This window comes from Nipponia nippon, unplaced genomic scaffold, assembly GCF_047370975.1.
Source record: "Nipponia nippon isolate SJK-2023a ecotype South Korea unplaced genomic scaffold, ASM4737097v1 scaffold_1, whole genome shotgun sequence".
In the NCBI taxonomy this organism is placed as follows: Eukaryota; Metazoa; Chordata; class Aves; order Pelecaniformes; family Threskiornithidae; genus Nipponia; species Nipponia nippon.
The window spans coordinates 76,150,906-76,175,586 of NW_028262290.1; the positions used below are offsets into that span (position 1 = coordinate 76,150,906).

A 24,681-nucleotide genomic window follows, 5' to 3' on the forward strand; every position below is an offset into this window, starting at 1 on the left:
GTTATCTGTAGCTAACAGAGGTTTTCTTATGTCTAAAAACGTAATTCAGAACCCTTACAAATAAAAAAAGGAAACAATTTGCTGGAGATGTAATGCCGTAAGCCGATACTGTGAAACACAGAAAAATTCACTGCTCTGCAGAATAGCACTCAAAAAAAAAAAAAAGTCATAGGATATCCTGATTATTTAATGGTTTTATTGGGTATCTCTCCCAATACAGAAATGTGTGAAAAAATGGACATGAAGCACTGGTTTGTATATGTCTGTGATATACTTTCAGTTCTGAGGACGTAGGACGAGGTGAAGAATTAAGGTATAAATTACAGAACCTTTATCTCTGTAGCTTAATATGCCACATGCGCGCTTCTAACAACCTTTACAAATTTTCAGTTTTATCAATGCTCATTAAACTACCAGGCTCTCTTTTTCTATATTCTCTTTCCCATCATTGCTGATTACCAAGGTATTGTGTAAACAGAAGCCTTCTCCTTTGTAACCAACATCCTTCTCCTGCCAGATTCATTCAATGATGCCACAATTCAGTGTTTGTGACATCACAATAGCTTCCATGGTGACTAATTGTGCTGTCAAACTCTGGTGTGTGACATCTCTGAATGAATCGGGCAGGAGGCTGATTAGGAAATCAAAAGCTTCTGTTTACACGCAAATAACTTGGTAATTAACAATGATGGGAAAAGAGCAAGATACTTATCGGGCTGCATTTATATACATGGGGACCTGCCTGCCTGGGACCTCTGTTTCACACTGTAGCACAAAGCGGGGCCCCGGCTGCCCCGGAGAAGCCAAGCGGGATGGGCAGGTTGGGGCTTCAGCAGCCACCAAACTTTGTTCCGCAGGGTCTGCTCCAGGGCCGTCCTCTGCAGGCCACGCAGTAGGTCTGCGTGAGAAGTCCTGCAGCCTTCGAGGGGGTAAAGCGAACAGACAAAGGAAAAAGAAAGTATTTAAAGCGGCCAAAAAGATGTAATGATACAGGTTTCATGTATTTGAAAGGATGTGGACAGAAAAGGGAATAAAAGTTCCTTTAACAGGAGACAACGACATGCAATTTCTTGTATTTGGGGACCAAAGTATACACCGTGACATATTCAATAAACTCTAAATACCAGCTTTTACGCGTTCACCCAGTTTTGGTTGCAGTGTGAATTTTTTCTTATACGGATGCTTACTTCTAGCTTCTCCGTAGCTTAAATGCTTCCCTGAATTTCAGAGACTGTCGGTTCAAGGCAGTAATCTGCCTGCACCTTAGGTGAAGTTATTATCAGGTGTCTGGTGTTCCATATTTTTCCCTCTAGAAATAAGACTGCTTACAGTACATCTGATGTAGTACAAAACAATGGCAAATAGGTACTTAGCAGTCTGGAAGGAAATACGGTTTAAGAGCAGTGAGAATTCTGTGTTTCCAGAAGACATCATTTCTTACTCGAGACATCCTTGCTGACTTAATGCTGAAGGTGGTAATCTTGAAGCCCATCGAAAGAGGAGAGTTCCTTTAAGTTCACTATCTTTTTTTTTCCTCCTGGTCTTGCCTAATATTACTTTCCAAAAGAGCTCAGTTTGCAGAACCAGTTCATCTTTTTACTGTTGGGCAGACTGAGGACACAAGCACATTTTTTACGTCATATTTTATCACTACGGTGATCTTCTAGGTCCCGGTTTTTAAGGAACCTTCACCTGACTGCTTACTTTGCACGCGTAGTCAAGCGTATTCCAAATAACACGCGTGCCTGCAAATACCTTCAAACAGTTACTGGCCTGCACAAGGTATTTGTGTTCTCACTGGAGGCAATGATGTGACAATTTATCGTCAGACTTGCTTAGATTTAACATGTGGAAATGGTTCCTGCTGCACTGTACCACTAGTATCTAAAACACTTTTGTGGTCAAGATTTAAGCAGTCTGTGAAACTTGAATTGGTCCCATTATTTTGTTTGCAACTAGAAGTACACCTATCCTGTTCATAAAATGTGGTATTCTCCCTATGTGCTACTCCATGTTTAATTGTCATCAGTTTAGGATGGGGAGTGAGACATCTGTATTGGACGTTAACAGAAATAATAATAATAATGGAGACAGGCTGTCATGATAGCATGTGTCTGGATGCTGAAAGAGTTCCTACCTACGAACCTCATTTTTCCAGCTCCAGAACTGACCGTCCATCTTCTTTAATATAGTTGAAGCAGAAAAGAAAAGTAGTAGGGCTCTGTAATATATGTAGCGTTAGAAGAAAGAATTGCTGCATAGTTTCGTGCATAGATTATCTTGTTTACATGTGCACTGAATTTGATTTGCCTTAATCTGAACGAATTAAAAGTGGAACAGTTAGACACAGTGCTCGCTGAAATATGAAAACAGGGCAGACTGTTTCACACTTTGGTCTGCCTGTCATTTGTAGTGATTCTCTAATTAGGAATTTTGGGCCATGCCTGTGAGTCGCTCACGATGGAATCCAGATCCTTTTCCTATCTCATATCAGTTCCACAGTTCTGTATAAGTTTAGATAGTAATACAGGGCAATTTGGAGGGGGGGGGGGTGCAGGGAAGTCTGTCCTATTCGTCTAGGAAGTGTGTAGAGGAGACTGAGTTGAGCCTATCAAGATAAACAAAAAGGAGACGTTTCTGGTCACATCAGCAGCAATACCACTTGAAGACAGACTGGCCTATTGAACTTAATAGGCTGACATCTGTGCTTCTAGTTTTGTAGCAAGAAGCTCAAAGCAGGGCTGAGGTTGAGTTGCTGGTGTGTCAAGTGGCAGTTCATCCCATTTGTACTAACCGAGTGCAAACTACCAAGGACTTCCACTTCTATGAAGCAGTAGCAAACTGACCAGGACTAGCTTCCTTTTTACACGGATGTGCTATGAAACGCTGCTCCTTTTCTTCAAGATGGCTTTCACCATCAAAATGAAAACGTAAACATTAAATCAGCGGGAGTATCACCACAGAGTAAAGAAATACATCTAGGTCAGTTGCCTAAAGCATCAAAGAAACAGTCACTGGGTATATTTGCACAAACTAACGATCAAAATACAAAACAAATTGGCAAATGTTCATCTAGACTGCATTTTCTCAGGACAGACTGAACAGGACGTGGTTTGTCCCTGCCCTTAGGCGAGCAATCTTCAGCGCGTTAGGAAAGCAAAGACCACAACTTTGTGCCATGACAGAAGCAGGCAGTAGCAGGACACATGGTCTTACAGGGTTCATACTGTGATGAAGATTCAGATCAACATAATTAAATGTTTTTTGGAGGAAGCATAATTTAAAAAACAGAAAGACCTCCCCACCCTCGTAGGCCCACCATCCTTACCACAGTATGGAGGAGATTTGACTTAACCAGTTGCTTAAAACCATGATGGTAGCAATAGATAAGCAGCAATACCTGAAACTTCACCTGTGAAGCCCGTAGATAAGGTAGAGGTTTAGGTGATGAATGCTCAGGTGGTGCAAAATGTCCTTCATTAACTGATACCGACAGCAGTATTGCAGCGTACGTTAGTTGAAGAACTACCCCTTAAAAGTGGTGTTATGGCTAATGCTCTAAACAGCAGCTCTTGATGTGAGAGCAGCCCAGTGGGGAAAATCTTCAGTGTTAGCCCCTTGAAACACAATCTGTGGCAAGGCTGGACATTGCAAATGCATGGTAAATGCTGAAGTCGTGATGACTGACAGCCTAAATGCAGGTGAAAAAGACAATGGGATCATTCAGAGATAGGTTAAATTTCCAATCAGAGAACTTCCATTAATCTGCTAAGTTGAATAATTCAAGAGCTTGCTACTTTTTGAGATACCAATGACTGCTTGCTTTCTGTCCTGAAAAACCCCAGGAGAACTTGGGTGGCAGCCTGGCATTTCTAACTGTGGGAATGCGAGGATGCAGGCACATGAACTGGGGAAGGGACTCTCCAAACTTCTTCTGCCAGCAAGTCATACGCATTTTGGATAGAGCTTTGCAAAAGTTATTTTTTGTTTGACCTCATTTTTCATTTCTTGTTATTTAACGGATGAAAGTACTGACTATTCAGACGTTTGAAAAATACCTAAATATTTTCTCGGAAACTTTTGAAAATTTGCCAAGATTATGAGTTCATTAAGCAGTGCACATTTAGCCCAGTTGCCTTCTTTTGAATTACCACTTTCAGTGAATTTGATTTGTTAAGCTATCTGTTCATGCTTTGATGTGCCATTCTTTTGACCAGAGAAGTGGTGGTTATGGAGAGTTACCTTGTAACCAAATCTAGAGCAAAAAATTGCCCTGTCATGTGTACAAAACATTTGTCTCTGTCAGTATTCCTGTAAAGTAGATCCTGTGACCTCTTTCATAATAAACCCCATTGTCTGGCATCTACAATAAAGGCCTGAAGTTCACCTTGAAATGAACTGGTTTTATAGAGTGTGATCAAATAGGACACTGTATTTCTGTGATAGTTCAAGACCTAACGGTGGCCTTTCCGCAACTTTTTTCCCCTTAAATCTGTCCACCTCTCCGGTTCCACGGCATATAGCCAGCACCAAAAGAAGAGGTTTGTGTGTATTCTTTAAGCTACTGCACGCCGAAAATCTTACGTTCTTTCCTTTCTCAAAAGTCTGTGCTTACGAAGCCCTGATGTAGGAGATCTTTGAAGAACACTGCCATGTAACGTTAAACTTTGTAATACTTACGCCCTAGTTCCTTTAAATGCCTCATGGCAGTATGGTTTGAAAGCTATAATATGTTTTGTTAACTTCTTAAAAGGTAACGGAATTAGACTGGGTTGTTTTACTCCTGTTCTTTGGAAGTTGGTCTCGCTGCTTCTGCTGGTTGGCTGTGTGTTAACATCATGTTCTTTTTCCACAGAGAGGTGCTTGGAAGATCATGAGCTCATAGTTCAAGTCGAGTCCACAATGGGAAGTGAAAGTAAATTTTTGTTCAGGAAGAATTACGCAAAATACGAATTTTTCAAAAATCCCATGGTGAGTCTCGTTACTTAGTTGTTTACACCGCAGAGAGAGGGATGGATTGCAATAACATTGCTGGGCGCTGTTATGTCTTAAACATCTCTTTTAAAAAAAAAAAGCAACCAACAAACAGAATTCTTTCCAAAGAATTTCTAACCAATGTTTAAATTCCTTCTACTCTCCTCCCAGCCTAAAAACCTCAAGTGTTTTCAAGTTACCAAATATACTTTTTTCAAAATGGCTATTGTTAGGTTGGAGAGTGACCAAAACAGGGAAATATTTGTTGGTTTAAGAAAAACAATCAAAAGTGCAATTTATTCATTATCTTCAAAATTACTCAATTTGAAGCAAATTGATCACGTGGCATGCAGTATCCAAACCTTTTAAGTTCTGACAGTAATAATTAAAAAAAACCCCTCTGGATAACCCCTGAAGCACTTAACTACATAGAAGGAATTTCCAGTTTATCGTTCTATATGTTGAACAGTGTTTCACCTATGGCTGTGCTTTACTAGTGTGCTCTGCTTCCTTTACTGAGCATAGTAACTCGCCCTCTCTATGTCCTCCTGTATATCCATGCTTGAAAAGTATTGTATGTCATAGCTGTGCTTGTTCCTGGATTTGAATGAACATCCTTTGAATGTTGTCATTTTAAACTGTTTGCAGTGTAACTGCTTATTTGGGGATGTTTTTTCACATTTTATCTAAACAATTAAGTTGCAACGGGCTATTGACGTGAACCGGTGTCAGCTGGTGCGACCCATCTAGATAGCTGAAGAAGTATAATCCAGAGGTGGTTTAGGTGAGAACAGATTTTGGGTCAGTCGGGCTTTTGTGGTGCCAGAAGAAAAAAGGTTCATGAGGTCACGCGAAAACTCATTGCTGAAGTTACTGCGGATGGTAAATTCATTCCTTTCCTGATAGACGCTAATGCACAGTTGCTGCATCCTCGCACGTGTGCTTGTGCGTACATTTGTCATCTGCTGGTGCTTGTTTCAGAGGCTGTGCCTTGACTTACTGTGTGAAACATTTCTGTACATGGAGTGTTTGTAATTTTTCACTTCTGTTGATCTTCCCATCTGATAACCTACGAACATGTGAGTGTTGTACAGAAATTTTGGTATCACAGGAGCTAGCGCATTGGTTTTATGTGGTATACTTTAATTAATAACAGAGCATAGGAGTAAAACCCAGAATTCTTGGCATTCAGTCCCAGGCTCCTGCAATCAGAGAATAAATCATTCTTTTGGTGTAAGAATGCGAAGGCTCCCTATCCGTTGCATTAGCTGTTGCCATATGGCACTGTTTCTACTCAAGAGAGGCTGGTAAATGTTAGCTTTCGTAATTCATTGTGCATCTTACCTGGCAGAAGGGTGATTCCGCTTCAGCCCTTCCCTTTACGCCCTAAAGACTAAAATTTATATTGCCTGAAGAGTGGCGAATGTTCTAAACTGGAAACGTTTTTGTTGTGATTCATCTTGTTATAATCGGTCATTGTTTTATTTCAGGCATTTCTGCATGTCTTCATGCTTCAAAGAATGTTTAAAAACTTAAAGAATGACTTAATGTAATTGCTGCGTATAGTAAATTCAGTGTACCGAATTATATAGGCATTTTAAAACATGGCAAATGAAAAGGGGAACTGGAGGAATAAATCTGAAGCCAAGTCATCGATTTAGCAGTCAGAAAACTGTCTGACCTTTGTCATGCAAAGATTCGGTATGAATGAGATATTGTACCGGATGCCTGAAATCGAAAAGCTCTGTAGAAGCACCTGTTTGTGCATTAAACAATGTTTGCTTCTGTGTTTGTGGGATGGGGGAAAGGAGGTAGACGTCTGCTTTGAGATTATTCAAATCTAGCACGTGAAGCAGGGCATGCGACACAGAGCCTAATTATTGCACATGTGTCCTCGTTCAGTTTGTATTATTTAATTTCATGGAATGTATGCGGACCTATCCTTACAAGAAAAAACACTGGGCTCTGTTATGTTACCCTGAAACAGAAACACACAGGGGTAGGTTTTGCAAAGGGCTTTTCTCTTGACAGACTGAAAGGTTTCAAGCCCTGGCTGTTGAACAACCAAATGAAAGCATCAACAGTCACACATGAGCTCTTTCTGGTAATGAAGGTCTGCAAATGGCACTTCGTTTGGAGCCTTCTGAGGGACTGAGCAGGTTTTAGGGTCAAGCAGATACAGCACTGAAGAACCGTATTTTGGATAGAAAGAGAGTGTTATCAAAGGTAAAGGCGTACATACTGGAGATCCTGCAGCATCCCCGCCCGAGACTTCTTTTAATGCATTTGCGTCCAGCTTACCCCTGTGAGGGTAGGGAAAACTTGTTATTCCTCCTGCTCTGCATCCTCCACACGGCAAGTGGAGTTACAGAGAGTTTGTTCGTGAACAGCCTTTCTGGACAGAGAGGGAAGACCTGAAATTTGGTGGCAGAACATGCAATAAGCAAAGAGTCACTGCGTACTCAACCTGCAGGACCATTCATCCCGTCCTTTCCTAGAAAGTAGAGGCCGTTAGAGATCCCCAAAAGCCTTCAGCAGAAGAGGAAGTGATGGGAAAATGTGCTTATGAAATGCTGCATATCAGATATTTTAAAAATCCACATTCTGTCTGCATGGGCGTTTGGTGAGCAGAAGGAAGGGAAGAACTGCACTTGAAAGCCCTAGTATTACTTTCTGTGTCAGGGGATCTCCAAATTGATTTAAGAGTGATAGTTTCAAGAAACCAATGACTGGAAAATTCCACTTGTTCTATGTAAAAGTGTTCAAATATAATGTGACTTCCAATTGTCTTCTCTTTTTGTGTCTAGAATTTCTTTCCGGAGCAAATGGTTGCCTGGTGCCAGCAAACAAATGGCAGTATCCCACAGTCCCAACTTTTGCAGGTACTGTAAGTTATCTGTATGCACAAAGAATATTTTGCAGCTGGAGGGGAGAGGTTCAGAGGAAGGAAGGGAGAATTCAAAGGTCTGGAAATAGCTGGTCAGAGAAAGAGCAGTGTAGTGAGATAGCATATAGTACTAATGTTGAAAATACCTGACAAAGATCTTACCCAGTGGCACTGAGGTGTAAGTTATAAACACAAAGTATTCATAGCTATGTTCACACGTATTTATTCCATTAATACTCAGCCTACTCTGTGGGTACCTGATTTGGCCACCTAGTGTTGTTCCTAAAACAGTCTCAGCAGGTATGTTTCTAGAAAAACAAATATACCTTATAAAAGGCAAAACAGAAGTACTGTTCTGTACTCCACATCATAGCATAGGAAAAAGTGTAAAAATGTGTGTGTACATTAGAAGATGGACTTGAAATGTGAGAGGTTTTGCTTTTGCTTTTTATGTACCATGTTTGTGCCTGGTGAGAATTAACACTAAGGACCAACTTCCCCATGGTTCAGCCAACTAGCTGCTCTTTTATATACAAAAATAATCCCCTAAGAAGTAAGTGCAGGTAGTTACAGGAAATTGTATGTAGTATTTGCAAAGTAATCCCATTTAAAGCTCCTCAAGTTAAATTACAGGTGTGTGTACCTTATGCATATGTGTTGGTAGTGTGGCAGTGACACGTGCACTGAGTTTATGCTGAAGTTGTGATGTTGCTGTACAGTTTCTTGCTTGTTCGTGAAGGAACTGTGGTGGTGGCACAGTTGGTTGGCCTCCAGGGATGGTGCTGAAAGGTGGGCTGCCTCTCTGACCAGTAACTCATTCACTTAAACCTCTCAATTTAAGAACTCCAATCTAAACCCTGTAGTCTAAATCGTTTTCACTTTAGTTGTTTTCTGAAATGGGGGACATTCAACTCCTGAGGCCAAATTAAAACACAGTTTATTAAAAGAGGGCTATACTAAGCATGTAAGACCGTGATGCCTAGAAGACAGTACCATGAATAACGGGCAAATTATAAAGCAGAGGGCACAAATACATAAAGAAAGCATGCATACAAATAACTGATTTTAGCTCGATTTCTGTCATTTTGCATGTTTGCAAATACGCACTGACTCTTTGTTTAAATACAACAAGTTTCCACTGACTTTTGAACCAGTGCACTCATTTTGTCCCATAACCACTTCAAAATCCATTAAATACTGTCTCCAGGTTCACGGAGAAGAATTTAAAATGTTAGCATCCACTCTCAGCTGGGAAACGAAACAAAAATCAAACAAATTTCTGGAATTAAAAATGAAAGTCACGTGCAATGAGGTTGCAGTCAGGAACCAAAACTGCCCTGAACAGGCATTGCCACAGACTGGTAGGAGCAGAGGTGTTCACACCTTGGACCCTTTTTCCTGCAGTGTAAGTGGAGAACCGAGTTTGCTCGTTAACATGACCAGCAGGACTCCCTAAAAGAGCAAGATGGTTCCTGAAGATGGAAAAGTTTCAAATCTAGGGTAACTCAAACAGTAGGGAAAGGAAAACCTTATAAGATACAAGAGTTTGCCTCTGGGAAGGCCCAGTTGGGTACAGTCCTGGAGAAGCATTAGTCACAAGGGTTAACAGCGCAAGAGGGTGAGGGAAAGAGGATGGGTACAATCTCTTTGGTTCATTGTTTAACCATAAAAACCAATGTTCCTTAAGGCATTTATATTAAATACCCCTTGCCTTTTAAAAAACACACAACCATTTTTCATAATTTCACCGACAGCTGTAATTTGTTGAAGGTAAACGTCCTGCAGTCTAGTGGTTATTAAGCGTGTCGCATCTGAGGCCACCTCAAACATTGAGCAAGTGTGCTGTTTTTTTAATTGCACAGAAAATAGGGAAGAATATTAAACATCATCTCACAATATCATATACTTCATTAAGAACTAATATTTTTAGTCTTAACAGTAGCATTAAAAACAGCGGGATCTGTTTTCGCTAGTGTCAGCCTGGCCCAGATATGGAAAGAAGCTTGCATTGTAGTTTACTTGTAGTTTATCTAGCTGGACAGAGAAAACATAGTCTCCTTTTGGTCCTTCCCTTTCACAGTTGAGAAGTGGATTCACAGTAGAGGTAGCAGGAAAATGGACTGTTCTTTTCCATGCTATTAGATGAGATGGGGAGGAGGACTGGAAAAAAAATTAGGTTTTAACACAACCAAGAATTCTGACCCAGGGCACTGATTTTTGGTTTTGTTTCCTTATTGTCCACCAAATAACACCAAACCATGACTTTCAAGAATTGCAGAGGCATCTAGACCAACCAGGCTTATGCATTTTTCTTCCTACTATTGGATTTATTAGGAGTTTGGCGTTCAACTTGCTGAGCAAGTCTTCTGTCATTTAAAAAACTGGCCCATTGTAATAAGGCAGCAATCCATCAGTTCGCTAACCATAGTTAATACTTCCTTCCTTTGATGTAACGCAAATCAAATGATTCCATATGTGGTCCCTCCAATTATGTCAAGAACTTAAATACTTCTGGATCTTGAAGTCTAGTATAATTGCTGACATTTATTTGACTGCTCTACGTTTCATTTTGAGTTAAATATTCTGTCATACATCTTGTCTTGGGACAGGTACCTGTGCTATATAAGACTCCAATGTGGCAAATCCTGAAACAGGCTGTTCCATGTCTAAAACTTCAGGATAAAGTTGCAGATTTTGGCCAGTGTTTCCAAGTTAGACTAGTTGGCAGGATTGTTGTGACAAGGTATTATTTTCTCTTAAGAATTAATAAGCTTACGTAGTGCAAGAAGAATGGGGGTAGAGAGGCATGGTTAGCCTTTTGGAGCTTTAAGTATTGACACAGAAAACAGGAAAATGTCAGTGGCAGGAGGAGTTAGCCAGGCAGACGTAACAGGAGGAGCAGGAATATCCATTTTGGTCGTAAATCAGTTTAAACACCTAGGTCAGTTTAGGCATAATGTGAAACTGTGCCCCAAGTCAGCAAAGCGCTTTGCCATTTGTTTCTCTGTTCTGCATCTACAGTGACAATTATATGGTCCATGCCTAGGACACAATCCTCATTCACATTTTCCTCTCCAACAGAACTTCTTAAACTCCAGTAGCTGCCCTGAAATCCAAGGTTTCTTGCATGTGAAAGAGCTGGGTAGGAAATCGTGGAAGAAATTGTATGTGTGTTTGAGGAGATCAGGACTTTATTGTTCTACAAAAGGAACTTCAAAGGTAAGATTAAAAAAGAAGTTGCACGGTACTAGCATGTGAAAGCATTTTCTGCTTTCGCGGTGGGTATTTTGTGCTGGTTTTGAAATATCTGCACGCAGTGTTCCCTTTTTTTATCGCATAGAAAAGGATAAGCAAGCCATGGTCAAGTGACAGTCGAGCCCTGGGCTCCCGATGCATGAAAACAGCTATTTAGCATTGTTAGATAATAAAACCAAGCTAGCCGGACAACATAATTGTGGCTACTGAAGTGGTGCGAACAAGGTTAGCAAGAGAAATCATGCTCTCCAAGCACATGGTTCATGAGTTTAGTTCAAATGATACCTTAAACAGTATTTTATATTACCTAAGTGTCAGATTTCTCAGGAGCCATGTAATAGGCTACGCCATCTTTAGTGCGATGTGCTTGAATAAGTAGTTTGTCAGCTTCTTGTCTAAAGCACCCTCTGCTAGTAGGCTGACACTGAAAAGGTGACAAGCCCAGTCCACTTGAAGCTGCCGGAGAGAGGAGCACAGCGTTCGTGCACTGCCCTCTGTTGGAGGCTGCTCTTGAGATTCTGCAAAGCTTGCGGCAAGATCTTCCAAAATCTTACACTGACCTACGATAAAACACGTTATTTCCCCAGGAGCCAAGACATTTGCAATTGTTGGCTGACCTAGAAGACAGCAATATCTTCTCGTTGATAGCAGGCAAGAAGTTGTACAATGCACCTGCAGAGTATGGATTTTGTATAAAGGTAATGTTTCTCATTAAGTTCTTCCAAAGTTCAAGACGGTATTGGTAGCTCAGAGTCACCCCAACCCCCAGCTAAATGGGATTTGTATGTAAAACTCTGCATTTCTGTCTTGAGGACTTGATCTTTAACATCTTTCATTTGGCAGGCATGTCCTGTGAATCTTGCCATCGTTTTATGTGACACTTCTAAACACTTTATCTGGTGCTCCTTTGGCTTCGGAAATTTCTGTGCGAGATCAGCTCAGTGCTGAAGTATGGTGTGCCTGTGAGGTGGCCTTAGTTCACCTCACAGATGAAATTTTTTTTCCAAGTACTCTACCTGAACAGGAGAGTGTCTCTGGACAGCAAGCACCAATATAGCAACAGAGGATCAAGCACCGATTGGGTGTAATTGTACCATTATTGTGGGCCAGAGGTTTGCATTTGTTTAGAGAAGAAGATTGTCTTGGAAAATGGAAATAAGAATAACAGTTGCCTTTAAGGGTTTTAAAAACTGTGGTACTGATGGAGAGGTTTGGAAAGTATTTCAAAGCTCCGTGTAATTTTCTGAGACAAAAATAAGGCTGGAAGCTGGTTTTATTGACAGCAGTGAAGTAGTCTTCTTCCTAGCAGCCGTTCCAGAGCTAGACAACACGGGTTTGCCTCAGAGAGTAGAGACCGGCTGCGCGATAGATCCTGAACTGATGCAAGCAGACTTTCAGTAACCTTCCGTTACGGAAACTTTGGTTCCTCATCTCAAAATGGGGGCTCATAAAACTCCTCACAATTCTAAAAAAAAAAAAAAAAAAAACCACATACCTTGGTTCTGGTTCTAGCATGGCCTGTGTACCTTGTTCCTGTAAACTGCCAGAACTGCAGGGTATTTCAAAGCAGGCACTGACGTTTATCTTACTGGGCCCAGCTGAGAGAGTGATTTCTTTCAAGGCATGCTCAGCTTCTCCTGAGCTTTAATTCAGGGTGGTGTGAGCTTTTTCTGGCCAGTTCTTAGACTCATACTGTACGTGCCTCTGCAGTTTAAACTCAGAAGTTTACTCTGCAGTAAACTTACAGTGGTGTTGGTTTTCCGCTGAATGTGGCTGACTTCCCTCTAATACTTTATAGCCCAACAGAGTGAGAAATGAAACTAAGGAACTGAGGTTGTTGTGTGCTGAAGATGAGCAAAGCAGGACGTGCTGGATGACTGCCTTTCGACTCCTCAAGGTACCTAATCTCTTCTGTGTGAATAGAGCTACACCTATAGTTAAGTTGCATCCATTATTTTGTTCATGAGAAAATACCTATATGTTCTGAAACATCATCTGCCTCCACAATGATACAGCTAAGAGCAAAATGCCAGGTAGACCTGTCCCTCCTAAGCTTTTAAGCACTTTTAAGGACTGAGCTCCATTCCTTCCACATACGAATCAAGTACAATTTTAGTTCTGGAGCCAAACTTATGATATGTGAATGAATCAAAAAACTGCCCAACCAGGTATTTGCAAGTTACCATAAAGCTAAAGAAAATGTTTTGATAATGGTAAGTGGTTATCTGAACTAGAATAGAGTGCTATCTAGAGCCTTTGCAATTTTTTTCAGTTTTCTGAAGGTTCTGTTAAAAAACAGTAACAGAAATAAGCAACCCTATCTCTGGGTGAAAGTTACTCATATCTGAGAGCTAACAATGAGATTTCTTGATAATCTGGTAGGAGGGTTCACAGTGTTTTTGAAACAAAATCAGCACGGAAGGAAGTGAGGAGAAAGTTGTCTATTTTGTGCTCTTTGAAGCAGAGAACATGACAGATATTTGCTACAATTACCTGTTCCTCTCCCCGTGCAGACTGTCCATCATGCAAAACCCTGGAAGCGTAGGGAAAGCAAATCAGAGTCCTAGGCCTGTGGGTATGAAAACGCAATGCCTGTTCTAATTAAGTGGTTCATACATTAAGTGGTCACCTTCCAAACCAGAGTACATCTCTTTGAATGCTCTCCAAATATTATCTCATTTGTTAATTGTAAGAGATTCTATGCTGCAGTATGGAAATTCCTGTTTTAAGTTGTTACAAAAGCAGGTGCACTAGCCATAGTATGGGCCAAGATGCAAGAAGCAGTCCCAGCTACAAGATGCATATTTGATTTCTGTGGAGCTGATACCTGTGTTGGCTACCATAATCCACTCTCCAGTTACTTGACTTGACTCGTGTTTAATACACACTAACAATTATGGTAAGAGTTTTAGTCCCCAGGCAATTCCAAGTGCTTCTTCTCAGCTGTCCTTTACTTTCCCTGTACACACAGAATTTTGCATTGTGGGGAAAGTGCTCAGAGGATCAGATAATTGTAGTGAATTGTGCCTTGAAGGTACCACTTGTTCTGAAGAAATTACTTACACTGGGGGAGGCACTAATGTTGCTGAATGGCAAGGAAAAACCTTCACAGTGTACAGAATTAGCTATTCTTACCAAACACGTAGACGTTCATCTTGCTGTGACAGTTCAGAGGAATCTTTCTTTGCAGTGTGACCTGTGGCAGCAACGGTACCGTATGGCAGTAATTTCTGTATACTGGCATATAATGTTCACCCTTAGGCAGTTAACACTAGAGGAAAAAAAAGCGGTTGTTTTCAAGGAACACTAAAAGATGATTAAAGGTGTATAGTCAGGGAAAATTAAGGCTGTACCCCAAGGCTGTGGCTGTGACACTCCTTTTTATTTACCTGCTGATTTAGCTTTCCATAGTAATCTATTACCCTGTTTACAAAATCATGTATACCATTTCAATTAGAACATTCAGTAAGCAATGTTGCTATACTTCAGCACTGTGCCTCTAGGGAGGGCACTGAGTAGGTGTTTTCCTACCCTCTTAGCTACTGGTGTTGCTAAAATTTATCATGTTCAACAAGGAGCATGACTGGAATCCAATCACCTTATTTTTATAAGGATGAGAAAAGTATCAAAAGTGTTATTTCCTGCTGAAATTTATTAAAAGAGCTAGTGAATTAGAAAGGTTTGTATTTTATATCGTTATGAAAACCTAGTTCATCTTTATATTATCTCGTACAGAACTTCTTACGCAGAATTTTTTTCAGGTCACATTACTAGAGGGTAAAAAGAAGGGGAGTTAATAGGTGTGTTCTGACCTCAAGTGAAAGCTTGTATTCTGCAAGGAAAACACAGCGATAGCTGAGAGTGGCAGAAATTACCTGTGTATTTCTCCCAGGCTTGTAAAAGTGCTGTCTTTTAAATAAAACTTGTCATGCATGTTTACTGCTTGATTGCCACCTGCCAGTCACCATTACTTAACACAAATTGCTTTGGGACAGCTTCCGATCATGAAAATAATAAACTGGCGGCACCTTGCTCCAGTGTAAGTGGTGTTACGAAATCGCTGCAGTTTTTTTTCCTAGGGTATATCTTTGAAAAGTAACCTCCTTGCATTTCTGTTGGCAGTATGGAATGCTACTGTATCAGAATTACAGAATTCCCCAGCAGAGAAAAGCCATGCTTCCACACTTCTCCACTCCAGTAGTAAGTAATGAACCTTACCTCATTAAATGTATGATGTTGGAAAAGATACATTTGCTTTTGCATTTTAAAAGTGGAAAATTTTACGCTAAGGAATGTAAATTCAGCATTGTGTAGCAAATCAATGTAAAGTTCACGTTTCACTTGGGTACAGTTTACGTGGTTGGCTCTTCATTATCTTAGGCTTACATGATCGACATGATTGAAAAATCTTGGATACGTCAGGCACTTTGAGATGTACAGTACAGAGACATCTGGCTGTCTCTGCAGAAGCCAGCTTAGGTCTGGCAAAACTAAGACGTAAATCTCTTAAAATATGTTGGGCCAAGAGCTGACTGTTAGCTATCTAAAAATGAAGATCCTATATTTGGATCCCAACTGGCCCTGAAAATGACTGGAGTACAGTAATAGGGCAAGTGGGCAACTTGAGCAATCCAGATTTTATTCTCAGCCTTTGAATCCTCTCCCTCCCCTATGGCCTAAAAAGAAAAGCCATCTTTTGTGTCTGCAAATCTTTTGGAAGGGAAAAAAAAAAAAAAAAGATGTATTTTCTGTGCTGTTGAAGGATAACTTTGGACAGTCTTCTGAAACCAAAACATTTTGAAATGAAACTCTCAAGCTGGTTTTTTCTTTCCCTGTTTTTTGAAACAAGTGAAAATTCCTTTTCAGAGAAGTGTATCTGAAAACTCACTAGTAGCAATGGATTTTTCGGGGCAAATAGGAAGAGTTATTGAAAATCCTGCTGAAGCACAGAGTGCTGCCTTGGAAGAAGGACATGCTTGGAGGGTAGCTATCTTCTCTTCTTTTCTGTTTTTGTAATTAGTAAGTCTGTTGAGAGCCAAAACACAGAGTGTGCTATGATGTTAGTGCAGTGCTGGTCACAGTATAGCTTAGCTCCGACCTGAAGCAATCACACTGCAAGCATGCAGATCTGAAAGTCAATATCCATCTTTAGCAAAACTGTCACATTCACAACAACCTTCTACCACTGCTTCTCTGTCCCCCTAGTGTCCAGAGGAAAGTTGAGGGGGAAAGCAGACCCACCAGAACTTTACTGCCAGTTTGCAAAACCAGTCTCTGAGGAGGAATATGTCAAATTAAATGCTTCCCCACATGGAAGAGGCTGGGGCTCTGACTAATGGCTTGCTCCCAGTAAGTTTAATTGCAGAATATACAAGAGGCAGGACCTCTTGCAATGAAAACTGATGTAACTTGTTTATAGTGTCTTGTGGACAGACAGCTGCAGTACAAGTTTTCCCACATGCTCGTCTCTTAGGGAATAGGAGTCATTATTGAAGCACTAGCTGGTGCTTTATGTACGGGAGGGAAATACTGCTTGATTTACTGAGTGCCTGGTGTTTTGCCTGAGCAGAAACATATCAGACTTTTCTTTCTTCTGTCATTTTTTCTTTTTTTTTTTTCTTTTTTTTTTTTTTTGAGATACTGAGCTTTCATCATTAACATCTGGCTTGTGTTTTAAGCCAACTGAAATGAGCTGCTGCTTGTAGATTAGCCCCCTTCAAAGTTGCATTTCTTTTTCTCATCCTTGCATTAAACTTGCCCAGCCCCCAGTTTCCTGTAAATTAAATCTGTATTGCATGTGCACTAATTCTCTTCTGTTGAGGCTTTAGTGTGGATTTAACGGTAATTCATTTTCTCTATAGAAACGTAGCACAAGAATGAACATCTTGGGGAGCCAAAGTCCACTCCATCCTTCCACACTGAGTACAGGTAAATTCTGCTGTTTTGTAAGGACAGTATAAGAGGCCTCTGTGGGTAAAGAAAAGTTCCGTTTCATATAGAGACGGAGATAGAGTGCATTCATGTAGTATTAATGCCTCCGTGTCAACTACTATGTTTCTGTTCATCAGTAGCTTCTGTGTCATTAACGCGCTTACCCATACAGACATAGTAGAATGAATTTGTTTTCCTTTGAAGGCGTGCTCAAGCTTTTCTTCAATTTTAATCTTCTGAAACTCAGATTTTATGAAAATTGAGACTCGATAAATGTTTCCATTTTAAAAAATCCAGAAGTCAATTCTTCATTTTAGACAAGGGAAGTCAGAGTGATCTGCTAATCTTTAAAGAGTAAAACCGAGACTCTTCAACATAGCATTCATTCCGTAACTCAATAATGTAAAATATGGATGCCTGTAGTGTGAGTCCTGAATATCTTTTTGAGATTGTAAGTTTATTAAAACAATAGGAAATTGTGTATTAATATCCTGGACTTCTTAGAGGAAACACAGCTGTTCTCTGTTGCTATTCTCTGTTTCTATTCTGTGTTTCTGTTCTGTTGAACAGAATTTAAAAATACCATTTGAAAAACAATAAAACAATAAACATTAGATATTTGGGGGTAACTCCACCCTTGAAAGCACAAGGCGAAGTGCTTTTCATTATTCAAGAGTTAAAGGGACTTGGTTCTAACTTGTTAGCTCATACAATTGTATTTTAAGAATTGTTTAGTCCCAACATTTTCAAGAAACTATGAAAAGGCAGTACTGCAAGAGATATCTCTCATAAACCTAATCATACATCTGCAAATCAAAAAATACATGGAGATAATGTCTGTCTACTTGGTATATGAAGTAGATGCAGCAGCTGGTGCATTTTTTTTTCATATTGATTCATTTTTTATATTGATTGATGAAAGATATTTTATCTTCTGCAACAAACCTATACCCACTTTTAAAATATTTAAGTAATTAGCATGTGGAAAAAACTGTTGCACATGTTACTGTTTCTAACCATCCTGTCTTTCCCTCTTTTCCCTCTCGCCTCCAGTTATTCACAGGACACAGCACTGGTTTCACGGCAGAATCTCTAGAGAAGAATCTCACAGGATTATTAAGCAACAAGGGCTTGTAGATGGGTAGGTATTGCTGTTGCTTAGTATTTCTGATCTGCTGGTAAGCGTTATAGGCAAGAGCACAACTTCTGCTGTAAGGGTTTACAGGCTTGTGAGCACTTCTGAGTAACCTGATTCTTGAGTCGTCCCATTATAACCTGCCTGGATTTCAAAAAGACAGAACACGTGTTTGTAGGAGTGGGTTCTGACTCTTTAATTTGAAAAACAAAATATTAAGAATGCACTTAATTTTTTTTTCTTTTTTCCAACAGAGTCAATCAAGTTTTAGAGAAATTTAGAATTTGAAAATAATTAATTCCTGTAATCTGCGTTGAGGGCATATTTTTCAGGCAAAGCTGTACCTAGCTATTTGCCCACAAATTTATAATCAGCCATTTGTGCTCTTTTGCATGAATCAGAGCAGTTAATGATGATTTCTCACTATTTATTTCTGTTCTAGAGCAAAGAAATGAAAGTACCTGTTCCAGTGCTCTCTAAAATGTCTGTAGTTGAGATTTAAGTATCTTCTGAGCATCTCTCTTTCCCTTATGTATATGTAGTTATGGTTATCATAGGGAAGTTGCTTAAACTGCATTCAGCACTTCTTTATTTGTAGGATGGGAAGAGCATGGTTGCCTTCAGTTCACTAAGCTCACTGCTGTCAGGGTTAGTTTGGCTGTAGTGAGGTCAGTCACTAGTGGCAAAAGAACCGTGTTACCTATGTGCTCTGAGATCTAGGGATCATGGTTTTTCAGCGTAGAAAAGTCTTGCCTGTGTTTTCCTGCTCTGTGTGTTCTTGAACAAAAGAAGGTAGAAAGTTAACAGGCTTCTGATGGCTCGTGTAAGATGTTCAGCAGTGTGTATATGCAGCTGATACTCCTGCATCGTCTGACTGTTTCTGGAAGCTATTGTCGAGGATGCATCTACATCTATATTTATAGTCATTGTTTGTGTGGGCAGCCTGTTGCTTGCCAGGGGCTGAGTAAACACTTGCAGGATCAGTTGTGCTGAGTTTTGCTTTCTGCCACCAGCTTATGATACCATGCATAATCTGAAATAGCTAGATGCGAGATAATTTAGAGAGACCTGCGTGAACTGCAGAGACCACAGGGCAGGTAAGATCTTCCTCCCTGAGATGGATCCTAATGTGTAAAGTCTTTGGTCCCTTTTCCACCCATCTGGTCTTGCTAGGACTAAAAAGGAATGTTCAAATACCATGCATGGTTTCCGGTGGTGGCAAGACATGCCTGTCTCCCAGCATTGGACCGACCTGGGTTATGATGGTGCGTTTTTGTGGTATTGACATTTCTCAATCGGTTCTGAGGGGCTGGAGTAAGTTCTTTCGGGTTCATAAGGCTACAAGCAGTTCTTGCAACTCAGCCTTGGAAAAGCATGTTCCTGGCTTAGTGGTTAGCAATTAAGAGGGCTTGAGGCCTGCCCCAGTACTGTGCTTGGCCATCTCACAAATCCACTAGTGATTAGCGCTGTGAGCCTTATGCCAAAGGTATATTCTCGTTTCCTGTGGCATGGAGAGGTTCTCCTTCCTTAGTTCATAAATACCAAGGGGAGGAAACATTTTTTGACTAGATTTTTTTCTCCTCTTCTAAGTATGTGTTTAACCGTTTGAGTTAGGGCGTCCATTTTGTGAGTCAACTTAAAAGTGACAGTTACATAGTGTATGATGTTGCTAGCAATACTCCTAACGTCCATTCTTTTCCAGTGATGCTGAGGGAAAAATACTGTGACTGGTCTAGGGGAAAAATCAGTGTGTGTTGTCCCCATCTTGGTAATGGGGATACTACTTAACTGATAGGTCGTTTTATAAGAAAGTATTGAGCTGTTTCTCTGCAATTGCAGCCATTTAACTTAAACGTAATTTTGCTAACGCTGGATTTCCGTAAACTGATGGAAGATACTGGAGAGTGGGAAGAGGTTCTCATGTATTACGTTCCCATCTACAGAAATCCAGACTTGCTTTGGAGTTAAATGAGAACATTTTCTTCATGAGAGTACATATCAGTAATGCAAAGCTCAGTTAGAGAGACACTTAAAAAAAGCCTCATATATACATTCATAGGGGAAGAACTACTGTCGTGTATCTTTCATTTCTTGTTTCTTCACCTGTTAGTGTTGCATAGCCATGGTATCAAAACAGAAAGCAAATTGCCAGTTACGGAATCACCTGTTAATGCAACTAAAGAAGAGTTAGGCAATAGCACAAAATGACTTGGTGGTTCTGATTATTTATGAAGAAATGGATTGTGGTATTCAGTGTGTACTTAAAAATGTTCTCTCCTAGACTGTTTCTTCTCCGGGACAGCCAAAGCAATCCAAAGGCATTTGTACTTACGCTGTGCCATCACCAAAAAATAAAGCATTTTCAAATCTTGCCGGTAAGTAGATTATTTTTGATCCTGATCACAAGAAAAGAAATTCTAAATCATAAAGTTTTGCTGACATCTGAAGAGACCTCGTATTAATGTCTGATGTAATTAACAGGGACGTTTCCATTAGCAAGTATATTAGCAAGTATTCTTTGGAATTGACAAATCTCTGATTAAAATTCTTTGTTAACATAGCCTGGAAAACAAGCGTAAGTCACTTAGGTATAGAAGTAACGCACAGAACTTGTTCTCTGTGACTGACAGCAGCAACAGTGGCAGTTGTCTCCCAATCACTTAGGCAAACACAGAAGAACTTAGGGAAACTTTTAAAAGTTTTATTCTGGAAATTATCCAATAACGTTGAGCCTAAAACAATACTACACTGAGATGTCGAGAACCTACCTGATTTCTGTCTTGATCCAAAAGAGTATCAGAAGTTTAATGTCACTCAGACCTCTTTATTGGTCCAGACCCTCTTCTCTTTCTTTGCCCACCAATTCTACAAACAGCTAACAAATATTTTGGGGGTGTTTTTGTTTTATGTAATGAAGGCCAGTGCTGTCTCTACCACTTTCGGTTACTCTGCCCATGAGCTCTCGCTTTCATAAACAAAACATTTCAGGTTGGGTTAACGTACATTCTTTTCTGGTGCCGGGCGTGGTTTCATGAAGATCTCTGGGCACTAGGTTGTTTGGGCAGTGCCCACCGTTCATCTGGCGTCACACACTTGTACTCCTGATGTTTTGCCACACTTGCATCTCTTCATGTGCAGTCTAACTTGAAAAGGACGTTTTGTTTCCCCAGTGTGAAGATGATGGACAGATATTTTTCAGCCTGGATGATGGGAACACCAAATTCAGTGATCTAATCCAGCTTGTTGAATTCTATCAACTAAACAAAGGAGTCTTGCCCTGCAAACTCAAACACCACTGCATCCGAGTGGCCTTATGACCTCAAATCTGACTCTCACTGAAGACTGGATTTGCTAGAAGAGTAATTGTAAGAGAACGTTGACACTGGGGAATTGGCAGATTTGTAAGTTGGCAAAAACAAATAAAAATATTATGCACCTTGGGACTCTGAAAGGGATGGATTCGACAGGTGCCAACAGACCAAGATTGCTGGTTTGTCTAACACCTAAGAGTGATTGCTGCTGAGTGTCCCAGCATCCCAAAAATGGGGGGAGGGTATGTAAAACCATGAGTAAATTTGAAACAAAACTGGAAGCTGTCTTGGCTGGGCCACTTAACAGGAACAAGTGTGAAGAGAAATCTTTGAAAAGAACTCTTGCCCTGGAATAATCTTGACAATTAAGACTAGTGTGTTTACTTTTTGTATTGATCACTTTTTTTGCACTCCTCCTTTGTTTCGGATATTGTATGCAGCCTATATTAGGAGCTGATGTGGCTTTTAAAATTCATGCAGGAGTTGGGTATTAATCTGCACCCTAAAATGTATGGAATGCTTCAGCCTAAAAGGATCTAGAAGAAAATCAAGAAGTGTGTGTGTGTGCGCGCGTGTGTGTCTCAAAACTTCTCTGGAGACCTGAGGTTCGATGATCTGCAGATGTCTTTGAAGAAGCAATGAGGATACAATTCTAAAAGAACATGCCACCATATACGTACTCTTAAAACTGTTGACTTGTAGCATTATGGCTGTAGTATGTTGATGGCATATTAGTGGCATCCAGTCATGCAAAGACTGTATTAGATTCTATGCACAAATTTTTATTATTGGAGCGGTGGTTTGTTTTTTACAGCCTTTTGACTGTTTTCCTGAGGAAACTTACTGTTACTAAATAGAATAGGACTGAATGACTACACTTGTATTTGAAACCACCATTTTTTGTGAGAAGATTCTTCTGCGGGTAGTATGACAAGATAAAAACAAAAAACCCAGTGTTTTTAGCTTTATAGCTCCTTGAATTTTCAGACTGTTTCAAAGAGCTCTTTCCATATAATAAAGCTACAGTGACACAAAACTCTCCTGGGGAATAGGGCATAAAAAGAACTGCACCCCTTCTGCTTTCTGTAGGGCCATGCAAGTTTACGTGGTGAGAAAGAACATACTGGGAATGGAAGCACATTTGATTGTGAACTAGCTGCTGGCAGTACCATCCATCGAGGTAACTGGTGATCTCTCTGTCATACGCGCTAAAGCACGCCAGTACCTATGGCAGACAAACATGTATCCTGCTCTGGTGCCCGTTTGTCATCAGAACTACTTTATTGTGAATGTTTAAATCGATTATTTAATGGTTGCACAATAACTTTTTCTGATGATAAATCAGGCTTACAGCTAGACGAGTCCCACCTTGATCCTGCCATTGCAAATACCATTCTTTCAGCAAGGCGGTTGGTGCAGGAACTGTTACCGAACGAACTTCCCAGGGCTTCAGGCAGTTAGCCAGAGCGAGAAGCATCCCACCCTGGGAACCTGCAGAGCGTAGTGCAGAACGGAGCATTCTTAAGATGGTAAATGATTCACACAGGCTAGTTCATCCTTACTAATACTTGCCACTGGGTTTGAAATCCTAGCCATCTGAAAGGGTAAAGAAGGAAATCCAATCCTACACCTTTAGGTCTTCACGTAGTGTTGAGAATAGCTTAAGACAAACCATAACCTGCCTGAGTCGTCCATATCAGCTTATAACTATGTCAATGGTATAGAAACACTGTATTTTAGTTTACAGAACACATTTAGTATTTTTTTTTTCCATTTAATGTCTAGGTATTAAAAATGAAGAAACTTGATTTTGTTTTTAGTAGAAGCCTTTTTGTTTTTGTTTTTTTTTTTTTAATTGTACATAGTGAAATGAGTGCTCCTGCTTTCTAGACAACGTATTTTAAAACCTTGAAATTAAGCTAACTTAAGTCTGACTTCACTTTGCATGCTTCTATTTGGCCCCTATTAGGAGAAAAAAGATACTTGTATTGACGACATTACCAGTTTAATAAGACCATTTATGCTGTAGTTTTCAGTTTTTCTGTTTACATAGCTTAGTGACAACCATGCATTTTTCCCAGTAGGCGGATAGTATTTGCAGTGTTTCATATTTATAAAAAAAAACCTTGCATCTTATTTAAATTGAGAATAAAAGTTTGACTATGAATCATGATTTTTGTATGTAGATGGTTGACTTAGTATTTTGTACTTTTCCCAGCTAAAGTGAGCTGTTTTGAGAAAGTGACCACCTTCAAAGTGGCAACAATCTTACCTAAGCAGATCGCTGCTTTGTCTTCTTTCTGCTGGAAAACAGTCAGTACCACCTTAGTTTTCCAACAGATTCAGCTGGCTGCCAGCTCAGAATACCAAGGACTGAAGGACATTTGACTCTTATTTTTGTATTTAAATGACATGAATGTAAAGGGGATGCTCAGGGTTGTTTTGGAGCCTGTTGAATTTTTATCTTTTTGCCTGTGATTTTATTTTCTAAATAAATACTTCATGTAGCAATCTTGAATATGTTGAGAAGGAAAATGCCAAACCGTTTTGGTAATGAGGTTACTAGTTAAGTTATGTTACGATAGGTGTTAAAGTACAAAAAAACTTTTTATTTGTTAATTAATCTTGAAGAAACACGTGCCTCAGTTTAGATGTTTTGTCTTATCTTTTCTGCACTAAATACCTGACAGTTTGACCAATCAATGCACCTTTCCAGTGGCAAGACTTGCTTATCGTAAATTATATTGTCACAATGCAAGATTTAGTGACTGTAAAATGGAATAAAGTTTAAAGTTTCAGGGAATGCAAAAGGTATTAACTTAAGAGACAAAACCTTTATTCAATATGCTTTGCTTCATACTGTAAATAGCTTTTTGGCTTGTGAACCTAATTGTAATCTTTCAGGTATTTTTGTACAAATAAGGGACTGATATTCTGTTTCTTGTAATTAGAAATAAACGTTAATACAATGCTATTCATTTTATATTGGAATGAATGTCTTCTTTTGGATATATCTGTACACCATGTGTCTCTTGCCTTAATGCTGGGTTATTTGGGGTGGGTTATATTAAACGGCCTTTAAGAAGAGTTAAGAGGAAAACAGAAGCCCGAAGATGTCTTCATTCTGACTGTTCTGTCTTATGATCCCTGTTAGGACAGACTGTCCTTTATTTAAAAAAGATCTTGTT

At 39.9% G+C, this 24,681-nt stretch overlaps 1 protein-coding gene across 5 annotated transcripts in view; it reads left to right on the forward strand.

The window, feature by feature from the left end:
* The window catches only part of GRB10 (growth factor receptor bound protein 10), a 148,388-nt gene extending 123,912 nt beyond the window's left edge, over positions 1-24,476 (forward strand). For all 5 annotated transcript variants that reach the window (XM_087760071.1, XM_087760077.1, XM_087760055.1 and 2 more), the window contains 11 exons: positions 4,856-4,971; positions 7,782-7,856; positions 10,943-11,080; positions 11,704-11,814; positions 12,915-13,013; positions 15,239-15,316; positions 15,983-16,099; positions 16,978-17,044; positions 18,101-18,188; positions 20,464-20,557; positions 21,353-24,476. In XM_087760071.1, coding sequence (XP_087616197.1) covers positions 4,856-4,971; positions 7,782-7,856; positions 10,943-11,080; positions 11,704-11,814; positions 12,915-13,013; positions 15,239-15,316; positions 15,983-16,099; positions 16,978-17,044; positions 18,101-18,188; positions 20,464-20,557; positions 21,353-21,499 — 1,130 coding nt within the window. In that variant the 3' untranslated portion in view covers positions 21,500-24,476. The remainder of the gene's footprint in view (positions 1-4,855; positions 4,972-7,781; positions 7,857-10,942; positions 11,081-11,703; positions 11,815-12,914; positions 13,014-15,238; positions 15,317-15,982; positions 16,100-16,977; positions 17,045-18,100; positions 18,189-20,463; positions 20,558-21,352) is intronic.
* Positions 24,477-24,681: the final 205 nt, after the last annotated feature.